We start from the raw sequence: 27,068 nt of genomic DNA, 5'->3' as shown, positions 1-27,068 counted from the left end.
TTGATGATAGTCGACTTCAGTTAGCGAGATAAAGTACCGAATGGCGAATGCGCTCATGAAGTCTTAATCATCAAAAATCCGAGGACATCTGGTTGTGCGGCTGCAGGAGTAGTTCTCATTTTTACCCATGGAATCTCATTTTTACTGTCTCGTCCCGAATGGAAAAATGTTGATAATTTCATCGACGATTTAACGATGTATTTTTGATGATAACGAAAATATATTCTGGCGCCCCTTGAAATTCCTAATAATGAAGTGGATTAACTGGACATTAGAGGTCCCCGAATAATTTTAATTTGGACCGTCACGTGCTGCCTCCTAGCGCTGGATCAAAGAGACAGACCGTCATGTGCTGCCTCCTAGTGTTCTTGCGATGACGTAACGCGTGAATCGATAATTTTCTGGCGCGAAAATGGCGCAACCATCCATTATGTGAGTAGGATATTATTGTCGATTTTCGGTCTTATTTCAGGTTAAGTGGCTCTATTAACGCGACCTGGTTATATATCTGATATTAAAGGTCGTTCTTTGCGCCGAAAAGAGAAGATAAAAATCGTAATTTGGATGAAAACAAGAGCGATAAACCGTAAGTGTGTAGTCTGTCTTTACACCGCTTAGTATCAAGTGCTAAGGTAGTTCACGTTGCTCATAGAATTTCGCACTCTTTATTTATGATAAGGAAAAGTAACAAGTCAAAACAAGCAGCCAGCCCTCCTAGAGCTGAGTTAGACTCGCCGGTGAAGAAGTCGACTTCGAAAAAAAAGAGTCGTCGAATAATTGAAAGTAGTGATGAAGAGGAAGAAAATGATGATAAAAGCGAAGAGAAGCCCGAGGAGATTAAGACTCCCAAACCGAAAACGAAAAGCCCATTCAAAACTCCTCAACAAGACAACAATTCTTCGAAAAAACAGGTAATCAATTAATTTATTTGTTGTTAATGAGGTCTAATATGCTACCTTGATATTTCAGACAGGTTTTTCTGATCAACAAAAAGCAGGGATTTATTGTTCCTACATTTTCTCACATAAATTTCTTCACCAGAGTTCGTCACCCGATCAACCCGATCAACATCTAACAACATTCTTCATCGTCTGATCATTATCATGGACATCACAGTGGCTGTGAAATGTTTCCATATTCTATCATATCACAGCCTGCTTTGATGTGCCTTGTTAATGATGCGCGCATCTGACAGACAGCATCAGCTGCAACTTCATTTCACATCTCAAATCAGGGTTCTAGCAGGTTTTGGGAAGTGGGAAGTTTTCCCTGTAGGCCCTGGAAATTTGTGGAAATGTTGTATGTTTTTCTTTCTGGCAATGGAAAAGTTATAGAAAATTTAAAATCTCATTCATAAGTATGGAGAATGAACTGGTCAACCCATAACTTTCTCAGTGTTTACATAATGAAGAATTTTTTTCTTAGGAGAAGACTCCGCTGTCCGCAATGAAAGGTCCTGTCTCTAAATCTGAGCCGAACACTCCCTCAACACCTCTTCCGCCATTGCGTAAAACTGGTAAATATCTCTTAAGGTTCTCACAGATTCGGTAATTCTAACTCTATTTGAAAATCGGGGGAATTAAAAAAATCTTGTTCTTGTTGGTGATGAACAGCACAATGAACCTCTTGAGCAGAATCAGTCTCCACTGAAGATATCTCGTGACTTCAAAAATTTAAGAGTAAATTTGTATTTATCAAAAATTAATATCAAATGGTGAGAGGTTTCGAACTGGGGATCCTCATCTGATCAGGTGTGCGGGATCAGCTAGCTAGTAGGTTTCAAGAATTTTGGGTTCCCTGATCAGTAAGATACCTATCACTTGGTCCCATTCAAATGCTACAGAATCAGTCTCTTGGACTTTGTTTTTGGTAAATAAAAAAATCTGATTTCATACAGCTAGGAAATCTTGTGGTTACGGTACACCGACGCCTAACAAACGAAAACAAGACAAACTCACTTCTCCGCTGGCGCAACCCTTAAAGAAGAGTCGTACGGATGATGAAACTGAAGAGAACGACCACGATAATAGTTTCGGAGTCGCTAAACTGGCTGATGATACCGCTGAGGAGAATGACTCCGCTGAAGTCTGCCCTAAATCCGAGTCCCCCGCCGTAAAGTCCGAGAACGTTATGGAAACTGATGAAAATCCTGTCGATTTAAAGAAAAAAGTGAAAACGGACAGCGTTAAACTAGGTATTATTATTAGTTCAGTAATTATGTGATAGATGGCGAGTCTGCTGTGTTAGTTATACATGGACCTAACTTCATTTCAGAACCTAAAGTTGAATCTGCTGCAGTGAACAGTTTTTTCGGTGAGTAAAACAAGAAATAATTGCTATTTTTATTGATGATTCGTTGCGAGTGGATCTTACAGGTTTTTGCAGATAATTCGTATCGCGTCCTGGTAGTATCCGAGTGCTGGATTCGTGTTAGGAATGTCTAGCACCAGATGACACCAGGGCTCGCTACAGAAAATAACAACCTTCCTGCGAATTTAAGACTCGGCGATGAAGGATTAGAGATTGTTGATTGCAGATCCTGGTATCATTCGCGTGCTGGCGTCAGTTTCGATACGAACTGCTAGCACCAAATGATACCAGTGTTTGCAGTCGTATTATCAATGACGCCCGCGCTCGGGAATTCTTCACTCTAACATGTGTCCTGTTATTTTCTGTGTGGTAGTGATATAACTAGACGACTACTAGCACCAGAGAATCACAGGGCAGGTGAATACTATACATCATGAGACACTACTAACCTTTAATGATTAGTAAAACATACATGAGGGTTGATGGATATTTCTCGGATTCATACGTTGGCTGATTTGATATATGTATATGGATAAAGAGTTTAAGAGGCCATTTATACATGTGTGTGGATTCAGTGTGGATTGAAATTGGCATAATTATAATATGTGTTCATCCTACAGGGACTTACTGTGGTCAGAGGTCTCATAGGTCTGGATATTCCTACCTTCTCATCGAGGGCAACACAGAAGTAATTCGAATGTCCCTAAATTGGCATTCATCCTCTTGGAATTTGCGTCTTTTTGGATGTATTTCTTCAAAAATTATTGAAATGTCGAGGGTGGACAATTTCCCAATTCTCGGCTTATTGTTATTATCGATGGTTTACAGTCCCATAATGGCAGAGTAAATGAACTGCTTCTCCAAATTGTGGAAATGTTTTCATAAAAAGTACGATGTTTTTTCGATAAACAGCGTTTCGAGTTGTATAATTTTACTCGGTATTTCCGTTTCAACAGCTCCTAAAAATGTCGCTAAAAAGCCCTCGAAGAAAGGAGATTCTGAATCGTCGGTTAAAGTCAAAGAAGAGATCAAAAGTCCACCGGAAAACAAAGAAAAGAAACCAACGAAAAATAGGTTTGTGATTAGTTTATTTAATGTTGTATATATTTCAATTTGTTTGTCATCGGCGAGTATTAAAATGAAGTCTTGGATTTAGACCTGAATGCAGTCAAACTTGTGTCATCACATAACTACCGCTAGTTGTAGTCTGATTTTTTCCCGTTGGAAAAATGCATTAAAATTAGAATCGGTCAAACAAGGAAAAGATGGGGAATTTTTTTGTTGTTGAAAAGTTGGAATTTTGTCAAGAAAAGCTAATAATCAGGGAAATTTGTTGAGATAGCTAGATTGCGTGTGAAATCAAACAGTCTCCGTCTATGTTTTACATATTTGACTGTGTTAATTAATTGGATTCTTATCAGTTCAAGTCAGGGAAAACAACCTGCATGCCAGAGGCCACCCTGTCACATCCAAGTTGTATTTATTATCAGACTTATATACATCTTGTAGCCTAAGTTAGTCACAAAGGTTTGTTACATTGTCCAATACGACTTACGGAGTTGATTGATTAACGAAGACCTTAGGATCAGACATTTTATTGCAACATTTATTATTACAACATAGACATGTACTATAAGTGCATTAAACTATTATACGGTACTTATATAGATTACTTATTACTATAACACGAGAGTTTAACTACTATTCGTACTGAATTGATTGTATTTACAATATTTACACAAATTCTCAGGGCTTTGCTAGAAGAGATTTCTAGAATTGCTTCGCTAATATCTTGTTGAGCTACCGGCGGTGTACACTTGATGGCGCAATAATTCACTCATTTGCCATTCTGATGTTTGGATTGATTCCAATATGTAGTGAAATTGGTTCATTTTAAAGAGGATTTTCAGGCTCTGAAATGCAAATATTTTCATAAAATTTGTTAGGTATGATTAAGCAGGGGTGGATCTAGGTGGGGGAAAGCAGGCCGGGTTTCTTCTGCCACGATGACATTTTCACAACCTGGCTTAAGAAAGTTACACATACAGTGGCAAACATTTGCCAGTCACAGGTTCTAGAAACGTTCTAGATGCTCAATAAATGATCTTTTTTTTTGAATTTTCTCGAGGGAGGACGTAAGAGGCTTCACGCTCGTGGTCATGTACCAAGTAGCTGTATACAACAAGACCTCGGATGTTTAGGTCTCTGTTCAAAATTCCTAGTTCCACCCCCCGTTAAGGTCGACGATCTCGCTCGGTGTTCGGTATCGATCGGAATTCGATTTAATCGGGAAATAAGAGAAAACCGGAAAACGTTGTGTAATCGGAAAAAATGGCCGTATTCTTGCTCAGTTCGATCCAAACGTGATCGTCGAGATTCAGATGTAAGATGATCGTGTTGCTTCCGGTTCCGTATCCGGCGCGGGCGTCGCCGTGTAGCGGTACTTTGTGTTGATTGTTGACGACGATCCACGCCTCTGCGTCCTGTTTCTCCTGGCCGAGTATGTGCGCGATGAACACGTACGTTCCGTTGCGTCTGCACACGAAGTGCGACGTGTAGACGTCGAAACCGTCGCCGATGTTCGTGTGCACGTTCTCGAACACGATGATCGTGTTCTGTAACACGGGTCCGAGTTTCTTGCTGCGACTCGCCGAGAACGCGATCTTGTTGAGTATGTTCGTACCCGGGTCGCCTTTAGCGCCGCGCTGTCCGTCTAAACCGGGGAATCCCGGTTCGCCGCGTTCTCCCATGATTCCACGTTCTCCCTGCTCTCCTCGCTCGCCCTTAACACCTCTCTTACCTCGGTTTCCGGCGAGACCCAATTCACCTGAATAGAAAAAGATTCAACGGTCAAGAACGAGTTTTCGAATGTTTGGAACACAGAACGACTGCTTGATTTCTTGAACTATTTAAAATTGAAAATGCTTTAATAGGAGCTTGTAACTCTTTTAATTCGAGCAGAAATACCTGGAATTCCTTTAAAACTCCATCAATTTTAAGAAATAGACGATTAGAAATGTTTGTAGTTGTACAGTAGATTACGCCTAAACTGCTTCCATTGGGACCAGGATTTTCTCTTAACCCAATTACCGGGTAGGTTGTTACCAAATTAGAACTTGAGTTTTGGTAGTGCGAAGGATAAAAATTTGTTTACAAAACCACCAAAATTAATGGTAAACAGTAATGATAAACAGTACCGATTTAGGAGGAGTTTATGGAAGTCAAACGGACGCTTCCTTGAAATTTTTTTTTCTTAAAACTCCTTTTATCTAGGTCGAGAATGAACGATGGAAATGTTGGGGAATTATGGACTCTGATCTATAGGAACCCAGTCCAGCCATGAATCATGAAGATGTGAATTTACCTGGTGGACCTATTGGTCCGGCCTCTCCTTTCTCTCCTTTGCTACCATGTTTTCCGTCATCTCCTCTCGTCCCCGGTAAACCGGGCATGCCGTGATTCCCCGGCTGTCCCATCGGTCCTTGGAAACATTTACATTTGTCCGATTCGCATTTATCTTTTCCGATTTTGTTCGTGCCGCGTTCGTTTGTCAGAACGTCGTTAGCGGAATGAGAGAAGGCTAGGGCTTGTGATGTCGCAACACACAGCACGCACAACAACCCAACTCCTGTCTGAAAATAGAAATAAAACGTAGAAAATTAATTTTCATGTAGGGTCCCTACGACTCTTTCATTCCTCAAAAACTCTGGAAACTTTATGTAAATGCTTTCAAAGGGGCTTTAAGTAGTGTAAAGGATAATGATTGCTTACAAAACCACCAGTTTAACTAGATAAACTGTTTTAGGAGTTCACTACAGTAATTGGAATATGAAAGAGATACGGACACTTCTTATATCCAGCCAGTGTGTAGCGACCCTGGAATGTTTGAAACCAAGCATTTAGAAGAGAATTTTCTCATTGTTCTGCTTGAAGGATGAGTCATTATGAAAATATTTTTCCTTTGATTTCCATTCGTTTGAACTAATCCGCAAAAACATTTCCTTTAAGTCGCCCCCATGAGAAGGACTTGAGGTAGAGGATGTACAGGCTGGGTTCTTACCTGGAAATGAGGGAATTTTGTAAAAGAAAGCCGAAGATCTGGGAAATTGATTGAGATTGCTAGATTGTGTTTAAAATTAGTTTCCACAGAGTGTTTCACGGTGTCTTAACAGATCAAGTCGGGGAAAACACCGGCATGTCGGGTAATAGTCAGAGAAAAATCAAATCAAAGTGGGCGCCCTACCATATTTAGAAATATCCAATTATTTTCGATGTTTTGAAATATTGTTGTAACAGGCGACGTGTCTGTAGCACCCGGCGTCCGTCATCGGGTATTTCGCTAAATCTATTTTTCGTCGTGAAATGAATCTTGTTAATTAGCTGCCAATATCTATGATTGAGGAGCTTAAATCTAGGTTTTATCATTAGCTAGTTTGCAGTGCTCTTCACTAGCAATTTGTTATTGTGTATTTGACATCTTATTAGGCTGATTACGATATGATTCTTGCCAATTATCGGCAGCAGACGCCTGTGATATGTGTTTGTGTTGCGGAATTTTGAATTGAATTCGTGTCCAAGATGAGATTCGTAAGTTGAGAATGAATGCTCTGTTAGAGATGTGATGTATGTTTCGCTGCTGTATTTTATAGGGTGTTGATAAATGTTCTGGTGTTGGATTCATCGTTTCGTCTCATAATCTCGATAATCTCTTCGTGCTCTCAGGAGTGTTCCTCGGTTGGTCGTCTGCCATTAGTGGTAAATCATGTGTGAGGATTAAACAGTCGGATCAGGTCACACCAGGGTGTCGGTTAAAAAACTCATTTGATATAATTCAATTTCTGCTCAGCAGTAGTTGAATTTGAATCTGAATGACCCATATTTTGTGTAGTGGCTTGTAACTAGTAGAAAAGCGCTCAGGTGATAGACGTCATGAGATGAGATGTGAGGGTCAGTCTCACAGAGGGGTTGGGGAAAACAATCCCATACTATGGGTTCAAACGTCCAAAGCGCACGTCTCCCAAATGCAGTCGCAGATCGAGAGGCTCGTTCAACTTCCCCTTTTCTGACCAGGCGCCCTGAAAATGCGCTTGATATCGGCTTCTTATCCGCTGCTTACTGATCTTAATCCAATAGGCTCTAAAAGTGCATAAAAAGTACCTAAATTGTCAAATTATAGGTACATTTAGGCACCCGTTTTGACTGAAAAGTGCCCTCTTCATATATGAGGTGAACCCCCTCTTCCAGCCTGGATCGGCCTCTGTGATGACTTCACGCGCAGGTTTCTGATAGAAATGTTATCGTATCTGACTCAGTCGTTTAAGTGATGTTTGCGCGACGCTCAGACGACCGGCTTACGATCGATTCTTGCTCGTTACGTATTAATCGGTGATTAATAATGAGTCGCGCCCGAAGGCGACAACGCCGTCAATATCATTAATGATTATTTCACTAGGTACGAAAGGTTCTCGAAATCGCTTGATCTCGACGCGCAGAACGCTGCGTGAACCGTATTTCTCGCGTATGACGATGTCTTGTTGTTTATAGGTACATCGCGACGTATGCGAACACATCCCTGATTAGCTTTGAAGTCGCTGCGGTCCTCTCGTCGAGACGTCGATGAATTTTATTATTCCGATCATCAAAGTCGCAAAAAAATATCGACGTTCGTACGAAAAACGTGCGTCTCGGCCAATTAGTGAATATAAACCAGCGACGAAGTTTCCCCGATGAATTATGCATGTATGAAATTAAGCGCGTCGTCGAATTGTGAATCGTTTAATTTTCGACCGACCGAGAATTCGGTTACGATCGATTGAAATCGTTACCGACGACTGGCCGATTGTTAATCAGATTTTCTCGAATCTAGTCGCCGTGCGTGAGCGAGCGAGATTGATTCTCGCGTTGACGTAGACCTCTATCACGGTCCCTACGACTCCTTCAATCCTTAGAAACTCCTTTTGAACGGAAAATGCTTTTAAAGATGCCTGGAACTCCTTCAATTTTGAGAAGTAGGCAATTGAAAATTGTTGTCTTGTTTGTAAGTAAACTACTCCATAATCAGTACAGTTAGTTGGCACGTGGAATCTTTTACCCAATGAGGCGGTTTGAGGCCTGAGTTTAGGTAATGTATAGGATAAAGATTTGCTTACAAAAGCACATAATTACCAGTCTACCAAAATATGCAAGTGCCGATTTAGGAGGAGTCCATAGTAATTAGGCTTTGAAAGCGATGCAGAGCTTCCTTGAAATCTTTTCAGTCAAACTCCTGATATATCCAGGGATGACGGATCTGTAGGGATGATGTTGATGCTCGCGTTACAGCAGCCGCAGGATTAGCACATGCTACACCTCTCTCTCCCTATCTCCCTCTCTCTCGCCCCCTCTCTCCCTATCTCCCTCTCTCTCTCTCTCTCTCCCTCTCTCTCTCTTCCTCTCCCTCTCTCCCCCTTTCTCCCTCCCTTTCTCCCTCTCCCCCCTCTCTCCCTCTCCCATTCTCCCTCTCTCTCCCTATCTCCCTCCCTCTCTCCCTCCCTCTCCCCCTCTCCCTCTAACTCTCCCTCTCCCTCACATCCGTGGCCATTACCTTTTAACGATTAACTATTGACAAATGTCATTTAGTATTCATGATATTTTTATGATTGAGAGGTCCATTTGGTGCGTTAAGATGTTATCTGTAAATGCCAAGTGACGACCCCTCGATATAGGAAGGTTGATATGTGAGCGCTTTAATCTCTCGCGAGTGATCTGAGAATCTAGTGTTTTATTGCAGGTATTCTGCTGAATAGTTTCTCGTGAATGTATTCGAGGTTTTTGTCTGGGGACAGATTTCAGATAACGATATATAAATCTTCTGGATGCGTATTATATCATATTATTCGGGGGGGGGGGAATCGTTTTCTGTAGATAGTAGTCAAACTTAGAACTACGAGGAAAATTTCATCAGCGGATTTAAAAAATTATCACTTTTCACACCAAATTCAAAAAGTGCTTACTTTTGCTATCGCAAGTAATTTTTTTTGGACAATCATTCGATTTGATTTCTAGAATATATATCTGGACCCAGTTCCACAGTTGTGAGTTAGAGTTAACTCTGAGTTAAAGTAAGTTAATTTTCAATGATTGAACTCAGAGTTAAATCTTAACTCGGAACTGTAGAACTGGACCCAGTTCCACAGTTCTGAGTTAGAGTTAACTCTGAGTTAAAGTTAGTTCATTTTCAATGAGTTAACTCAGGGTCAAATCTTAACTCGCAACTGTGGAACTGGACCCTGGACCCCGGTGATCAGCTCAAAGTTTATTAAGTCAAGAAAATGCGTGGTCAGCCCGCACTAAGGACCGCTGATTGTGAGTTGTGTGTAACACATGTTTTAAGTGGCTGTGAGTTGAAGTAGCTACTGCAGCTTTTTGTCTCGCGCGTGAAGAGATCAATCAGTCGACAAGGCTGAAATAAAGCGCTGTAATCCTCTTTACGAATCCGCGATAGGATTAACTTTCTGATTGAACCTTTTGTCATTATCCCGTTTCCTGATTAAGAGGCCACGGCTAGAAACTTTTGTTAAGACGCGATGAATTGTGTGACGCAGTGACCGCGTGTGCGTTCAATAAGTGCCGCGTGCAAATATCAGGATGTCATGGACAGATACAGCTTCAGCTACAGCTAAATCTTAAGAAAATGGTCGTATGGATTGGCTTTAGAACTAAGATGGTCTTAGACCGGCCTGTGCAACTGACCCCTGTTGTTGAAATTGTGCGTATGAATTGGTCACTTTTTCTCACGCTTATGATCTACCCATACAGGTTGAGTCTGACCAATTCTGAATAGTATTTACTTTTGGAAAAATTTACGATAGGTCCTGATTAGTGCTAATTTTTCTGGTGATATCCTGCAAGTGCTTTAAAAAGTTTAGAAAGTGCTGACTTGTCGCAGCCTGATTGCTACAAACTGAACATAAGTCGGGATCACGAGAACATTTTTGGCCTGAGCCAATTTGGCTTGGAAAAACTGTTCTTATAGTTGCCAAATCAGGCCAGTGGTTCATGTATGAACGCGCTCTCTAATGAGGCACTTGAATCCTGGGCCTAATCCGGGCAAAATTGTCTCCTCGTAATCACGGCTTTAGTTTCGAACTAAAATTTCTTTGGCTTCACTTTATACGGAAGCGTTGCGCACCTATGATTGCGCCGCTATCTATTTCATTTACCGATGAATTCTAATTCACTGTCGTAATCGACTGAATTATTAACGTAAATTTCGCAACAATACGCGCGTCTATGTAATCAATATCGCGATATAGAAACCAGGTTTCATCTCGCCGTCGAATTCACAGTGAAAAGCGACAGTAATATTTCATGACGTTGTCTTTTGTTCGGTTTCGACAAACTTTCAGCCGTTTCGAGCTGTCGATGACGACGACGATGAAATCAATCATGGTTATGTTTATTCATGAATTGTTACCCGTTGTTATTGGAAGGAAGGACGAACCTTGAAAGTACGATACATAGTCGCGATCGAGATTGATGACCGCCAGAAGTGCATTAACTGATTATTATTGATATAACGTTTTCTGATAAAAGCCCCATAAAACAGAGTCTTGTCCGAATGTCTCATTCGCTGATGGATTTTTGCTCCACATACCTTTGGTTATGTCTCGACAATAAACTAGATTTATAGTGCTTTTTCTTCAAAAAAAGTTTTGATCCAAAACGGTTGGAATCCGATCGCTATGCTCAACAGTAACATAGATTTAAGAGAAATTCTAATTCGTTTGATGATGAATATCTGGGATAATGTATTTTCAATTTTTTACAGAAATTTAATGATATTGTATGCAGGCTGTTAATTCGCTTTCAAAATTAACATTTTATTAATAGAAATAATATTTGGAAATTGTTAAAAAGTCCTGTTTACTACTGAAATCTCATGTAACTGCAGCATGAACTCAGTAGGTTTTGAAATACCTATGCAAGTGGAAGGACGAGAAAAATTAATCGAACATTTTCTGTGATTCTGTTCCCTGTACTAAGGCAGGGCACGAATCCTATTTGAAGCATTTTCAAAAAAGAACTTTCTCCTTGAAGACGTTTCATTTATGCAAAAAAAGAATCATCTTCAAGTGCATAATGAAAAAAAACATAACACAGGCACAGATTCTTGTGGGCTTTGTACAAGACTGTTTGAATGTTTTGAGTTGCCCTTTTCTGAACGAACACTTTTTCCTGCCTTATTACATGGAATCTTAAAGACCTTTCTTCTATTATTTGTCATTTAAATTTCCACTTTAGAATGCTGTAAAATGCATCTAACCCATCTGCAAATTTCAAATGCTATAGATGGCTGAATTGCTAATATGCGTCGAAATGTGCATTTTCAATAATCAAAAATACCCTTAATATGTCACATGACTTTCAAAAGTTGTCATAGTAACTGTTCTGTTGATAGAAATATATAATATTTGATCACCTACCTGAATTGCGATCATGATTGTGTATAGAATGAATTTCCGCTGTGAACTGCGTCAATATCGCATTCTTCAATAAGTTTCTGAAGATATTTTATTCACACGATGTACGCATTGATTATACTCTGTTCTGTAAACCGCGTGCGCGCACACACACACACGAGCTGGTCGTCATTCGTCGTTGCCCAGTGATTTTATTGTTGTCTGAATCGTCATCGTCGTGGAAATCGGTGACAGATTTCCGTTTCGACACACCTCCATTCAACGCATTATCGAGAAAGAGAGGGAGAGGGGAGAGTGAGGTGAGAGAGAGGGGGGAGCAGGAGAAAGAGGGAGAGGAGAGAATGAGGTGAGTAAGAGAGGGGAGAAAGATCAGAGGGTTAGGAGAAAGAGGAGAGAGGGAGGGGGAGAGGAGAGGGGAGGGAGGGGGATAGAGGTGAGAGAGAAGAGAGGGAGGAAGATGAGAGGATGAGAGGAAAGAGAGAGTTCTCTTCACATCAATCTGTCATAGTTTTAATTAAAGCTGAATTGCTCGTGAAAAAAAGCGCCGATGAAACGTGTTCCCGTTAATGAGCTTTACACAAAATGTTTCCTCAAACGGCAGCTCTTTGTATTGATTTTAGACAGCTAACCATAAATAGTTGAAATTTAGTGATTGTTTTGTCGAGTTCCCTCAAGACCCATTTGCGCGTTCTCTCAAGCAAAGTAGAAGCAAAATGGTTAAATGAATATCATCACTGGCGGGGATCTAGGAAATAAAAAGGTCGGGTCCAAAAGAAATGAAAGGGCATTACCCGGATAAGCCATTAACCGCAAGCAGAGTTTTCCTCGTCAATGGTTTTTGCAAACTTTTTAAAAAATATGCGATTTCCAAAAATAGGTTAGATTTTGATAAAAATGATAACCTTATTTCCAAGAAGATGGGCGTAAGGTTTTGGCAAAAATGTTATACCTTTTTCTTATAGTAAAGGCAGAGCCAGAAAACCGCGTTACAGATCGACCCTGCGTATGAAACCCTCAGTCACACGGACTTTGCTTTCATTTCAAGACGGAAGATTTATTTCGTATTTCGTTTTCTATGCTTCGAGGCGCGCTGCGACTGGAAAAATGATTTTATCGCGCAGTTACGGTCTATTAAACATCGAATCTGGGAATCGATCTGATGAAAATTGAATCGAAACCTCAATGCATATTCTAAGCAAGCGGGTGATACTGCTGCGGCTGGTGCTGGTTTGGAATTCTAACTGATAATCTTCTTTTTCTTTAAATACGTGTCTTGCATATCCATGTTTTTAATCATTCCACACTATAAATTTGTCACAAAGGTTAGAATTTCAGCATCCCTACGACTCCTTGATTCCTTTAAAACTCCTTAAAAATGGAAACTACTTTTAACGGTGTTTGAAACTCCTTTGATTTGAACAAAATGCCTGGAACTCTTTTAAAACCCCTTCTTGTTTTTTGAAATAGGCTGTTAGGATCTTGTGTCTAGTTTTTAGTTGTACAGTAGACGAGCCCTGGGCCAGGACCTGGATTTTACACAAATTAGGTGGTTACCAAATTAGAAAATGAGTTAACGTAGTGTTAAGGATTAAGTTTTGCTTACAAAACCACTGAATTAATGGTTAAACAGAATTCAGGAGGAGTCTGCTATAATTGGGATATGAAAATGATGCTGACGCTTTGAAATTTTCTCCGGGAACGACTGATCTGTACGGACCTTGAATTAATAATCTTCTTTTTCAAAATACGTGTCTCACATCTTAACGTTTTTAATTATTGCACGTTACGAACCGGTCGTGGAGGTAACTTTAAGAATGAAGAAATTTTGTTTTTTTCTTAAGGCACGTATTGCCATAATTACTAGACAGATTTTGTTAAGCTTTTTGACTTATGACATCGGACCTGAGTTGAAAAGAAATACGATACTGTTTCCGCGCGCGCGCTAAAATCGTCATCAATTTCTGTCCGATTCAAATTTTCATTCTCGACGCCTCCGCGCGTCGTGCGGGGATATTTCAAATTCTGACAGGTTTTGACTGGAGTCGCGCGCTCTAATCGAAACGTAAAATATATTCATCAATCGAATCGATTTAAGAAATTCGCGAACTGTTATCGGTTTGTCGTCGGTAAAAATTCGTGACTCGCCGACGAAAAGATGCCACAAAAGATTTGCGTGCGGTTTTGTAACTTGTTCCATCTCTAGCTGTTCGGTGATTAAGAACGCGAGCCTTTTGAGGTCTTTTAACGTACTCGAGTGGAGTGAAATGTAAGAAGCTCTTTTCTGTCTCGGCGGCGTTTGTTCCATACGCGACGTTATCTGAAAGCATTTCCATCACAAATGTATCTAGAAGCTTTTAGAACGAATAGAACATCTCGTAGGCTTCGCTATCTCGGCGCGTGTTCGCTGTCTATTGTTACTAAGCGTTATTGTATTGTGCTATTTCTCTGGTGTTACGTCATTGAGGCGTCCCTCGCCGCCCGCCCGTCCATTGTCGACTCGGGCAGACGTTCACCCGATCGATCTGAGAATGAAAGTTAAAAGTAAATCGCCCGGTGTTTGTTGATTAAAACGAATTAAACCCGATACCGTCGCCTATAAATTCTCGTTCGTGGTTCGTCAATTGATCCACCGATCGTTTGAGACAATCATTTGTTTTATCGATCGGTGCCGTATCGTTGCTGTTGGTTTTAGTCGGCAATAAATGCCGTAATAGCTTTGACCAGCATATGATTTATATACCGCGTTCGCTATCGTGACTAATTGGACCACGCCAACGTCAAATATCATTATGTAGCTTAATCAATTAATTCTGCTACTCCGTAGACTTTGGCAGGGTCCCTTCGACTTCTTGATGCCTCAAAAACTCCTTTCAAAACGGAAAATACTTTTGAAGGTGCTTGAAACTCCTTTAATTTGAGCTTAATGCCGGAAACTCCTTTAAAACTCCTTCAATTTTGAGAACTAGGCAAACAGATATGTTTGTAATTGTACAGTAGACTACCCCTAAATCAGTACAGCTGAGACCTGATTTATTGTTTGACCCAATTAGGCGGTTACCAAATTAGAAAACCAAGTTTACGTTGTGTAAAGGATACAAATTTGCTTACAAAACCACTGAATTAATAAAGTAATGAGATAAACAGTACCAATTTAGGTGGAATCTACAGTAATTAGGATATAATAAGTCTCTTGATTCTCACTTTTCACAAAAATTTTCAAAGTTTTTCTTCGTCGTAAAGAACCTTTTCGTATCGTTGATCGGTGAGTCACCTGGTTCAGAAAAAAAAAGAAGAAGATCTATTCTCGTTGACTTTATATATAAATATATGTATATATATATGTATATATATATATTCTTTGTTTTGTGTATTTTTTCAGTTTTTTCTTCGGAGGATCCTCTTCCAAGAATGAAACCGATACTTCAAGTGATTCATATCAACCGAACAAGTCTAAATATCACCCGATAGACGATGCTTGCTGGAAACACGGTGACAAGTACGTCTGAAAATACGTATTCTCTGAAGAATTAGAAATCATGTTTCTTTGTAATTCTCATGCTCAAGAGACCTTTAACCCTTTAGTGCGTCTACACCGCAGTGCGGTGCAGATCAGTGATGGACCTCATCGCGGTGTATATATATGATTAGTTTTAATCTCTATCGAATGATGGTAGTTCCTGTCAATCATAATCAAATATATGTATTAGTAACTAACGATACACCGCACCGCTGATGTAGACGCACTACAGTGGTATTCCCGTTAGCACACTGGGCTGGAATTTTTTTTAAATTTTCAAATTATCTCCAGCACTTTCAGATATTGATTAGTCAGAGCCCAGAAAGGGTTAATCATTCAATGGTTGCTTCTACGCTTTGTTTTAGGGTTCCATATCTTGCAATTGCGAGGACGTTTGAAGCTATTGAGGCTGAAAGCGCGAGGTTCGTACGCTTTATTACAATAAAAACAGAATTTAAAACTACAAGTTGAATATAATCAAAGCTCGTTATAACTCCAACATCAGGACCAGAGAATATTTGTCTTCTTTCAGGCTGAAGAATATCGAATCTTTGCGAAATTTTTTCCGATCCGTGATCGTGCTTTCTCCAAATGATTTGTTAGCATCCGTATATTTATGTCTGAATCAACTGGCTCCGGCGTACGAAGGCGTTGAGCTCGGTATCGGTGATCTAGTACTCGTAAAAGCTATTGCTCAAGCTACAGGTAAGAATTAAACGGGTTGGCCACTTACCTGGAGAAAAGTCGAGGAATTTTCTTTTCTTGAGTAAAATCACGAAAATTTGTTGAGATTGCTAGATCGCGCGTAAAATCATACAGTTTACATCTATGTCTTACATATTTCACTGCGTTAATTGAGCAGATCAAGTCAGGGAAAATAATGTGCATGTCAGGGAATACTCAGGGAAAGTCGGGGAAAAAGCCCGAATAAAAGTGGCCAAAAATCCTGATGATGTTTCTGCTGATGAACAACTTATTATATGATCAAAATGTCTGTGCTTTAGGTCGAAGTGTCGATAAGATACGAGCGGATGTGAAGGAAGAAGGTGATTTAGGAATCGTCGCTGAAAGTAGTCGCAGTAATCAACGAACGATGTTCGCTCCCCCGAAATTGACGATACCCAATGTTTTCAAGACTCTTAAAGAGATCGCGATGATGAGTGGAAACGCGGTAAGAGCGCAACACGCGATGTTTGATTTCTATTGTTGATCGTTATTTCATTCAGTGTTTCCTCAGTTGTTAATGCTGTCGCTGATTTCAGGTGATGAACAAGAAAATCGACAAAATAAAAGGCATGTTTACGGCTTGTAGACATTCGGAAGCGAGATATTTGATACGATCTTTAGGCGGCAAGTTACGCATCGGTTTAGCTGAACAGTCTGTGCTGGTGTCACTGGGGCATGCGCTGGCGTATACCCCACCTTGTCAAGGTTTGTTGTTATATGAACGGTAAACATTGCCAATGAATAAATGAATGAATTATTTCTCAAATATGTAAACATTAGTATGAATGCCAACAATGTTATGATTAATTACATATAGATTGGAAATTTTACATATTTGAGGAGGACACCTCACAGCCCTAAGAGCTGTACCTTGAGGGAAGGATGCCCTCTATGAAAAATTGTATAAATGAGACAATGAGACAAAAAATGCTGATGATAATGATGATAATAATAATGATAATCTGTCCTCTATGTGGATATTATTCAGACTATCCACCGCAGATACTCGATGCCAGTAAAGGAGTTGGAGCCGATGTTTGGAAGAAAACATTGGAAAAAGCTGCTTTACTCGTTAAAACCACTTACTGGTGAGCAGGCGGAGACCCTCGATTTGTTTATTGATCTATGGAATTAAATAAGGCAATATGTTTGTTGTTATATTGTTTTAGTGAATGTCCTAACTATGGTGCTATTATTCCTGCTATACTGAAATCAGGTCTCGAAGAACTTCCCAAGCATTGTAAACTTGCTCCTGGTAAGTCCACGTGAATAAAAATGGATTCTAGAGGTTTCCAGAAAATGTGATTTTTGATACCTATATTTAATGCTGTTGTTACAGGTACACCTTTAAAGCCTATGCTTGCGCATCCTTCTAAAGGCGTTTCTGAAATATTCCAACGATTTGAAGATGCAGATTTCACCTGTGAATGGAAGTATGATGGGGAAAGAGCCCAGGTACGGCCTTACTTTAAAACTCTTCAATCCCTACAAGTTATAAGTTGTTTTGGCAATTGTAGATCGAACAAGGTGGCCACTGACCAGGAAAACCCAGGGAATTTAGATACGTTATTGACCAAGTGTTACTTGATCAATAAGTAATTCAGGAAAAATGAATCAATAGTAATATTTTAAACCAAGAAAATTTCTCCATTCACCTGCCGCAGAACTATTCAGGGAATTTTGTGTTATAACATTGAAAACTCGAGGGATTTCTAAATTAGGTAAGTGGCCACCCAAATAGATCTGTCAAATAGATCTATATTTGTAGATACATCTCTTAGAAGACGGGAAAGTTCACATATATAGTCGCAACTCTGAGGACAACACGTCAAAATACCCGGATATCATCGCTAGGATTCCGAATGTCCTCAAGGAAGGCGTCACTTCGTGTATCATAGATTCAGAAGCCGTTGCCTGGGATAAAGAACAAAAACAAATTCTACCGTTTCAAATACTGAGCACAAGAAAACGTAAGGTAAATCTATGAATGAAATGAAGCATTTTGTAATGACGACTTCGCCATCTATTGGATTCGGTTGTTAAATGAAATTTGTCGTTATCTTCAGGACGCCGATTCGTCCCAGATAAAAGTTCAAGTTTGCGTTTACGCGTTTGATCTGTTATGTTTGAACGGCGAGTCGCTCGTGCGAGAACCGTTCAGGAAACGACGCGAACTTCTTCATTCATCGTTCAACGAAATCGAAGGAGAGTTCGTGTTCGCTACCACGATGATATCGTCGGATACCGATCAAATATCGGAATTCCTGGAGGAATCGATAAGAGGTATTTTTAGCTCTTATGATTTCGTTCGTAAATATCGTACCGATATCCGCGGAGTTTTCGTGTAAATATTTTTTGTTCTCGTTATTTCAGGAAAATGTGAAGGCTTGATGGTAAAGACATTAGACAAAGACGCCACCTATGAAATTGCGAAGCGATCTCACAATTGGCTGAAGGTATTTATCCGCCTAGAAATACAGTTAATTCTGCCTAGAGTTGAGGATTAGGGAAATCAAAAGTCTTTTGAAAAAGATCTTTGTAAAATTGATCATATCACAAAGATCATATTTTCTGTTGCGTGTAAGACAATTAATGTTTCCCCTTGTCAATATAGTGTATTCTGTGTTATTGTCATAGTTGAAGAAGGATTATTTGGATGGTGTTGGTGATACATTGGACGTAGTACCAATCGGGGGTTATCATGGAACAGGTAAACGAACGGGTCGTTACGGCGGTTTCCTATTGGCTTGTTATGACGAAGAAAATGAAGAATTCCAGTCGATCTGTAAGGTATGCATAGGTTCGAAAGCTTCATGGAAATAATTGCGATTTATTTAAGGGTAGCAACTGGCCTGGAAAACTCAGGAAATCGGAAAATCTTTTTAAAAATCAGGAAAACACTTGGAATTTGACAAATTTTGCAAAAAACCTGGTAAACCTTGGGAATTTGGATATGTTATTCTTAATAATCAATGTGTTATTCATAGAAAATGAACAAATTGTAAAATTTTAAACAAGAAATATCTCGATTGACACAGGGGATTTTGTGTAATCACATGAATGAATCGGGGAAAACTTAGTGAATTTGTAAATTGTCGGTCAGTGGCCTCCCCTATATTTGCTGGATGAATGGCTCATTAAATGAGTAATAATTTCTAGATTGGAACTGGTTTCAAAGATGATGATTTAGAAAAACATACAAAATTCTTCAAAGAGCATCTCATCGAAAAGCCGAAAGCGTATTATAGATTTGACAACAGTCATGAGCCTGATGATTGGTTTGATGCGGTGCAGGTTTGGGAGATAAAGGCTGCAGATTTGTCTATATCTCCTAATCATATGGCAGCAGCCGGTCTTGTAAGTAAAACAATTTGAAAACCGAATTTCTAAAATCTCATTGTTTGAATTATTTAACTCGGTCGGATTTTTCGCTTCAGGTTGATCCAGAGAAGGGAATTTCGTTGCGTTTTCCACGGTTTCTACGGATAAGAGATGACAAGAAACCAGAAGAGGCAACGTCCAGTGCACAGGTCAGTAGACTAGAGCCATTCACTGTCTGTAAAGCCATCTTTGTCCTTAGAGCCACCTTAGAGCCATCTCTGTCAGTAGAGCCATTGACTCACTGTCAGTAGCGCCATTGATTCACTGTCAGTAGAGCCATCGATTCACTGTCAGTAGAGCCATCGATTCACTGTCAGTAGAGCCATCGATTCACTGTCAGTAGAGCCATCGATTCACTGTCAGTAGAGCCATCGATTCACGGTCAGTAGAGCCATCGATTCACGAATAATGAGCATTTTAAACTGATTATTGATATCTGCTGTTTCAGGTCGCCGAAATGTATAATAACCAAGAACAAATCAAAAACCAGAATTCTGCGGGAAATTCGAAAAAGAAATCGGGTGCAGAAGCTGAGGAGGAAGACGAGGAGGAATTCTACTGAATGAACCTCGAGGACTCACATTGTGACTTAAAAGTGAATTGATTCCTTTTGTTCGCGTCAAAAAAAGACGGACAGACATTTCCATCTGTTTCAGATCAGAAAGGATGATTCCTTACTCCGCACGTCTACAAGTGAATACCCGCTTTGTTGCATCAGTTTTGTTCACATGGATATTTGTTATTCTTAGTTATTTATTTTTTTATCCGCACAAAAATACCGTTTGATATTGATGAAAATCATTTAGAAATTGTTTATTATTATATTGAAAGTCACGATAATTGGTCACGCTTACGATAATTGGAATAGGAATAAAATTAAGGATCCACCTAAAACTAGCAGCTGCATTAAGCGGGATTAATCATTTTGTGATGTATTCTGTATAAACAGCAGTGAAAGTAGATTTAATCCGGATTGTGAAACTTGTGTCCTACATTTTGTTATTGTATGTACTGTATAGATAATGTCTGAATTGCATTAGAGAATCTGATTAAGTTTGTATGTTGATATGAATCGATCAGAATGAACCGGTAATGCATTTTGTAATTTCTAATAATAAAATATCGATAAATTCACTATTTTCCAGTGCTTTATTTGTATATATTGTTTGAAGTTCGAGACAATCTCCGAGGATGTGACGTCGTATATCTGGATCGGAGAGATACTTTAGATTGTTAACATGTTCTTAACATTATTTTCAGTCTATAACAACATTATTTTCAGTGTATAACAATCGAGTTCAGTTACTTTCGACATTACGTCTATAAAATGCAAAGTTTTCATTTTCCATCGGGACCTGTGACGGGACAATGATGTCCCGTCACAGGCCCCAGGTCCTCTCACGGGACATGCTGCACTGGTGCAGTTAAATCTGTTTCAAAATGATGTGAAATTGCATCTTCACCCGTCAAGGGATTCGAACCCACTCTGCTAAAGCCGTTCCCCTGGTGGAAGCGAGTTCGGGAGCGATACCGGACCATTGGCAAGCGAGGATGGTGAAAGTGCGGAAGCAACGTTGATTGCCAGAGTTAGTTCGCAATAGTGTATGAAAAATCCGCCAACGATGAGCATAGCGGCAGCACCTTACGGTGTAGTCAGGTATTCCGCCTTATTTCGACAATTACCCCCAATCGATTTGTGCATTGAATATCCACATTTTCAATGAAAAGTAACCAATTCACAAGAACTCGCAATGCAAGTTCTAGAGCCCCAATTCTGGAATAAGTTAAATATGATTTAAACAACGACAACATGAATGCTAAAATATTTTTAAAATACTGTGCCCGGTTTAAAAGACTGGTATTATCTTTAACCCGGGGGTTAACTCAATTGAATTAAGTTAGCCTCCAGGTTATAGTTAATACTAGTCTATAAAACTGGGCCCATGATTTTAACCGTAGTCCCGGGCCAAACTCAGACGATCGCATTGCAGTTGAATCCATTTGCGACCAGTCGCGACCGATCGCATCTCTCGCGCAAGTGTGTCTGATACACGCGAACACGCAAACTGTACTTTTGATAATTAATGAAATATGCCACTCCTAGCTAATCGACTTTTGAATCTCGGCGCTTCCAGCTACCACGCAACGTCACTACAGGTCACTGCAATTCTTGCCGGCGTTGCTTGGCACAGGTTGTCATATTTAGCGCTAGAATAGATTTTTCATCGAACAGTAGAGGAAGTGACGGGATTTACGATATGTAGATACATCCGAGGAATTTTAAATTCTCTGGTTGCTACTGGCTATTTAGTCGTCTGTAACAGACAGACGGCTTCCCGACCGTGATAAATCGCCAAGGACACCAGTGTGCCGCATAATAGACACTAGTCTGACGATTCTGAAATAACATACTAACTAAGAACCTCTTCTTAGGTATTAGGGGTTGCCCATAAATTGAAATATAAACGCAGCAAAAGATAAGGTGTAGACCTACTATACAAACCTATTTTGTCGACAAGTTTAAATTCAAATCATGGAATTCTCTTTTAATGTTCGTGAAAATCATATCTGTTACCCAATGCAATATCAACATTATCTCGCGTTCTTTTTTCCGCATGTTAAACACCACCATCGCTCATTTTATCTACTTCTAAATATGTATGTATATCTATCTTAAAAATCATATTCATAAGGCTCAACTGACTTTGTATGTTATCCTTTTACCCCACGCAGATGTTGCAACGGAATATTGAATGATGATAAGAATGTGTATTAGATTTGCGCATGTCAGCATTAAGTTCATTCATGAATGTTATATACTGGCAGCTGTTTCACGGCGGAGTGTTCGGTGGTTCGGCTGCAAGTATTTCATCGAAACCCACACAACGACATTTCTGTTATATCCAGCGAAACAAAAAATAACAATTCAGACATGTTACGATAAACCGAACCATCTCTTCATTTTTTACACAAATATCATGAATGAAATAGACCTAGAGTTAACTTTAAAATGTCCAATTATATAGCGAATAATTCTCGATAAAAAGTCAGGCGGTTGTTATATCATTTCACCAACCTTCAAGGTATTAGTAATTAGTAGCTATACCCAGATATAGGATAGAATGATGTTGCCTCAACTAAAACTAATTGGTTTTGTAATACACGTATATACATATTTCAGCGAAAGTGGCGGCCATGGATGCTGTGTCACATTTGACGCGTGCGTAACGCTATTGCGCGGCGACATCGATGTGGCTCCGGCAAAACGCACCCGACCACAGAAGCAATTTCCGTTCCCCGACTGGTAATCATATCAACTAATGCTGACATTTCGGTTCAAAGAAAGCCAATGTCATTTACTCATTATCTCTTGGATAAACATTGGCCGAAGCCCGATCAAATACTGCCAAATTTTCTCATCGCACACACCACCAACTCACTGCCTAATCAACCTACAGCTTAAATACCAAAATTGGTAATGTCGGAAGTACATTGTAATGTATGTAAACTGCGAAAGTGGTGCGTCATATGGTAACTATTTTCGGCACCGGTTGCACCAAAGGTGAAAATTGAAGCATCCAAATTTGATAAACTCAATTTGACTCGATCTCTCTTTCTAATGGCTCAGTCGTGATAGTTTTTAAAACGGTCCACAGGCGCATTCTGTACTGCAATCATAACGACGTAACGGTCCTCTACCTCGCAGCCTGGAAATGATCATACTGCAGGCAACATCGGCCTTTCTAATCAACTATTCATCAAAAGGCTTCTATTGATAAGTGAAAGAGGTCGCAATTTCAAAGAATGGGAACTTGTAAGCTCATCTCTACTGAGAGACACGTGGGCAGTGTGCAACGACACTGAATCTTTTATGTGTTGAAACTAATCAGAAATCCTACCCGATGACGGTGCGATACTGCTTGTCAGAAAATGTCATGGGTTCAGTAAGAATTTCGGTTCAGTTAGTTGTCATTCTTTTATGCGCATATCGAAGGTGTTTTCCGCATCAGTCAGAGTCCCGAGGCCCTGCGCGGAGTCATCCATGTGGAAAAGACTCGTGTATAATAGATGGAATTTTGTATCATTACCCGTCAACTAAAAACCACACTGGGCGCATATACTGTTGTCATAGATATATTAGATTATTTTCTAGTTGTCGTGTTTCGTGTGTTTGTTTCGTGTCAACTTCATTAGTTGTCAGCCTGTTCATCACTGTTTGTCAGATTGGAACAATTCTCTGCTTTTCAAACTGTACATGCCGCCTACGCGAATATATACATGTACAATTTTTGCTGAGGTGTTGAATGTAAAACATAACAGGTTCTTCCACAGGTCGGGATTGACTAATTGTTCGCTTGTTTCTAGATTCTAATCTCGGGCGTCAATCTGACATGTCGTTGACTGTGGTGTGTATGAAGCCTTAAGGTGTAAGGTCGATGATGCGTCACCCCAACTCCATTCGGAACATGTGATTTATAGAAAGAAGCTTTATTTTTACGGCCTCTCTCGGGACAAGATGACGAGTATGATTGTACTCATTTAGTGCCTGTTAAAAATTGATGTCAGTGTTTATCCGATGCTCGGCGCTCTCAAGTCGGCAATAAGCGAGCCATAAAGACCGTGATGAACTTCTTTAAAAGGAGCATCGCTTAATGTTGACTGTCTGAGACTGATTTAGTTATTACAGTGTTTGTCGGTTAGATTTATCGTCATGGATGTCGATTTTAGCGACTTTTGCTCGGTATATTTTGTAATTGATGTCTGTTGACGAAGGTCATTGCAGAATCTCTCGAAGATCTGTATAGCTTCGCATGACTCAATAAAGCCATAAAGATCACCAACAGACGCCAGGAAGAAACCGACACCGATTTATATCTCGTTTTCTAGATTCATTTCGTTCAAAGATTGTGGTAGATCTAAGTCCAAAATTGATAACTTGTTCATATTCTGATGGTTATGATGACGTTAGCTCGACTTCGGGTAGCATTTTATGATCATTTTGGTATAGATTTGGACATGTTACAGTTCAAGGTCGCAGTTGCGTACCAGCTAATAGGAAATGTTTCAGTATCTTATATGGATCATGCTATTTGTTATGGACCCCTAAATATGCCGAGAAATCCAACATAATATTTGCCTACATTTCTAGCAGATTTTACTGCGAAACATTATTGTGAATGTACACAATACGCGTGTTATAATTCTCACGTCTGATTGAATACAAATTTCAATCTGAAATCCAATATATGCAACAGATTTCAGGTGGTCGGTATAAATTCCATTTTAAGCCTCAAGTTACCCAGATATTGAATGAAAACGGAAATCCAGCGATATAAATGAGCGTGCAGGTGTCTTTTGATTAATTTGTACGAAACGAGACTCATATGAATAGCCGGAAGCATGCGAACGGCCATATTGCTTTTTTATTTCAGGTCAAAATGTGGCAATCGTCGTCAACGAGTGAAACATAAACCACATATTATAGCCAGGAATATTTTGGGGATTCGGCTCCTAATATCGCATCCCTGTGTCGACTTATAGATCCGAGAAAATTGACATTCGCTGCATCTCTTCAGAGTACGGCATATCCAATTTAGACGAAAGATACTCAATGATCAATATTGAATTAAAGATTGATTTAATTTGAACTTTTTATCGACTCATCTTATTCGAGACGGATTTGCAGCAGGAGAAGAGCAAGAAGGGGTGACGTGAGAAAAGTCCTCGCTTAGACACGATCATAAAGAAGAAACCTGACAAAACGGCGACGTCGAATCCATTTTCGTCCATAAATGTCTTTATAAATAACTTTCACAGAACTGTTTTCGCCTTTCATACGTCAAATCAGCTATCGTCCTATATTTATACTCGTCGCGTTTGAATGTTGACGACGTAAGTCTATTCTAAAATAGTCCTTTAGGAAAAACATATAAAAGAACAATCATCATTTTATAATTCTATTTCCGCTCAACTCGACAAAAACAACCTTCTGCTTATGGATAATCTGTTGACATTTGAAGTGATATACGTATCCAGACTTAGCTGCAGCTATATCTTTCAGATGACATTTTCTTGAAGTCACCAGTGTATCTGATTAGTTTTACGTGGCATTTCGTTCAGAAGATGATTTATTTGCTATTTGAAAACGGCTCAGAGCCGATTCTATGTTCCTAGTATTTTACCGAGGGAACGGTTCGGTTAAGTATGTTCAGTTTAAGAATGTTATATATCTGTTTTTCGTTTTGGGAACAGTCAGAATGAACGAGGTGTGAGACACGAGAACCGGTGAGAGGGAGTGAAGAAGAGGAGCTCTTAAAGCCGATTATGCCCGGTACTGTAATTTCAGCTGTGAATTTTCAGATTTCACAGAACAGCAAAACAATAGAACCCACATCTATTCACAAGACTGCTATAAATCGGTATAGCTGCTCTTTATCGGATTGGAAATATCTGCTGCACCCACGAGCACTCCCTTGTTTTATCTTTATACGAGCCCAGTCTGTCTTTTTCCCTTGAAGATAGTCTATCTCTGTAAATGAATGGTTGACGTTAGAATATCAGTTACGTTTTAATAAACATCTGTTCGGGGTTTCATGAGGACTGGCACGGGTAGAATTCTATACGTACGGCTTGCAAAGGAGTTTCTAGCACAAAAACCTAACGATCATCAATCAATTTTCCGAATCAATCGCACCAACTATTCTTCGAGTAATTATTCTGTTGTTATCATCGGTAAAATGATTATTTTATTCAGAATATTTCAATCGCAAGCTGGTGCGCCTACACAGACTGACAGGTGTGAAAACTAGAATGTCAAATTGTTATTCCCTACGGTTTTCGAATCGTGAAAAATTGCATCTATTCTGTCTCTCAACTTGTTGCACGGAACCACGTAATTTGGATATTCATGTTCGCGTTTAGCTTTGAAATAGACTAAATGTGTCTTCATAAAGAGGACGTAATGTCCTGAATCCAGTTCTATCAACCTCATTAATATCTGATTTATGAATATCTTAAAATGAACTGCTTTTTTCAACCAACTATCAACATAAATATATCGATTATAGAATATAGGTTTAGCTGCTCATTTCACGTCGTTCAAACAGACAATCGTATCTGATAATGAGTTTTCGAATTCGTGTTTATTCATAGTACACTCCTTTCGCAGCAGTCATTCTCAGTATTCTACCTGCGGTCAACCAGCGCTTGTGTTTTTTTTCACCAAATTATTAGATCAGTTGTTGGTAGCCGTTTCTTTCCTGTGCAGTAAGTTACTCGCGGATGTAATAAATATCGGCCTAACATCCGTCAGTGATATTATTTCGATAATTGATGATCTCGCGGATAGTGGACGGGCAATCAATCTGCCAACACCTCAAATCTCCCTTCAAACAATTTCCTATTGCTACGATACGTTCCCATCTACCGAAGATGACAGGGGGAAAAGCTGTTTGTTGGTCTTTGATTGCCCGGAAAAAAAAACATAAATATACATGCATGTAAAGATGGTGCCTAGATGTGATTCTGCTTTGGAGTCTCTTAGTGATATATATAGTTTCATATATATTCGGGAATGATATCATTTGATTCGAGAATATCATAATTCATGATCTGCAACGGCAAGATTTCATGAATATATACATTTTAACTCGTGTTTATTACTAAGAAACATA

General features: G+C 39.6%; 2 protein-coding genes across 3 annotated transcripts; one reads left to right on the top strand and one right to left on the bottom strand.

Annotated features, from left to right (window-relative positions):
* Positions 1-383: 383 nt before the first annotated feature.
* Positions 384-20,514, top strand: LOC141903803 (DNA ligase 1-like). 2 transcript variants are annotated; one of them, XM_074792122.1, is made up of 22 exons: positions 384-432; positions 521-586; positions 680-911; positions 1,426-1,516; positions 1,898-2,194; positions 2,275-2,313; positions 3,267-3,384; positions 15,151-15,267; positions 15,654-15,710; positions 15,821-15,993; positions 16,293-16,459; positions 16,551-16,719; positions 17,003-17,102; positions 17,184-17,269; positions 17,354-17,469; positions 17,783-17,989; positions 18,081-18,297; positions 18,388-18,470; positions 18,652-18,804; positions 19,174-19,371; positions 19,452-19,544; positions 19,844-20,514. In XM_074792122.1, the coding sequence occupies exons 1-22, from the start codon at positions 413-415 to the stop codon at positions 19,955-19,957; spliced, it is 2,913 nt and encodes a 970-aa protein (XP_074648223.1). In that variant the 5' UTR covers positions 384-412; the 3' UTR covers positions 19,958-20,514. The 2 variants fall into 2 exon arrangements, with proteins under 2 accessions (XP_074648223.1, XP_074648224.1); XM_074792123.1 differs by having other exon boundaries at positions 16,551-16,738; positions 17,031-17,102.
* Positions 4,537-11,899, bottom strand: LOC141903805 (uncharacterized). The gene is made up of 3 exons (XM_074792124.1): positions 11,775-11,899; positions 5,675-5,942; positions 4,537-5,137 (listed from the first exon to the last, which is right to left on the bottom strand). The coding sequence occupies exons 1-3, from the start codon at positions 11,787-11,789 to the stop codon at positions 4,593-4,595; spliced, it is 828 nt and encodes a 275-aa protein (XP_074648225.1). The 5' UTR covers positions 11,790-11,899; the 3' UTR covers positions 4,537-4,592.
* Positions 20,515-27,068: the final 6,554 nt, after the last annotated feature.

Source organism: Tubulanus polymorphus, chromosome 4 (genome assembly GCF_964204645.1).
Source record: "Tubulanus polymorphus chromosome 4, tnTubPoly1.2, whole genome shotgun sequence".
Lineage (NCBI taxonomy): Eukaryota > Metazoa > Nemertea > Palaeonemertea > Tubulaniformes > Tubulanidae > Tubulanus > Tubulanus polymorphus.
The sequence above is the reverse complement of the archived record's forward strand: the minus strand, read 5'-3'. Positions and strand labels throughout refer to the sequence as shown.

Excerpts from the sequence above, each read along its gene's own strand:
- LOC141903803 (XM_074792122.1), top strand. The coding sequence starts at position 413 with ATGGCGCAACCATCCATTAT. Across the intron at positions 912-1,425 it reads ACAATTCTTCGAAAAAACAG|GAGAAGACTCCGCTGTCCGC; the intron begins GTAATCAATTAA and ends TTTTTTTCTTAG. Across the intron at positions 15,268-15,653 it reads TGCTGGAAACACGGTGACAA|GGTTCCATATCTTGCAATTG; the intron begins GTACGTCTGAAA and ends GCTTTGTTTTAG.
- LOC141903805 (XM_074792124.1), bottom strand. Across the intron at positions 5,138-5,674 it reads CGGACCAATAGGTCCACCAG|GTGAATTGGGTCTCGCCGGA; the intron begins GTAAATTCACAT and ends TTTTCTATTCAG.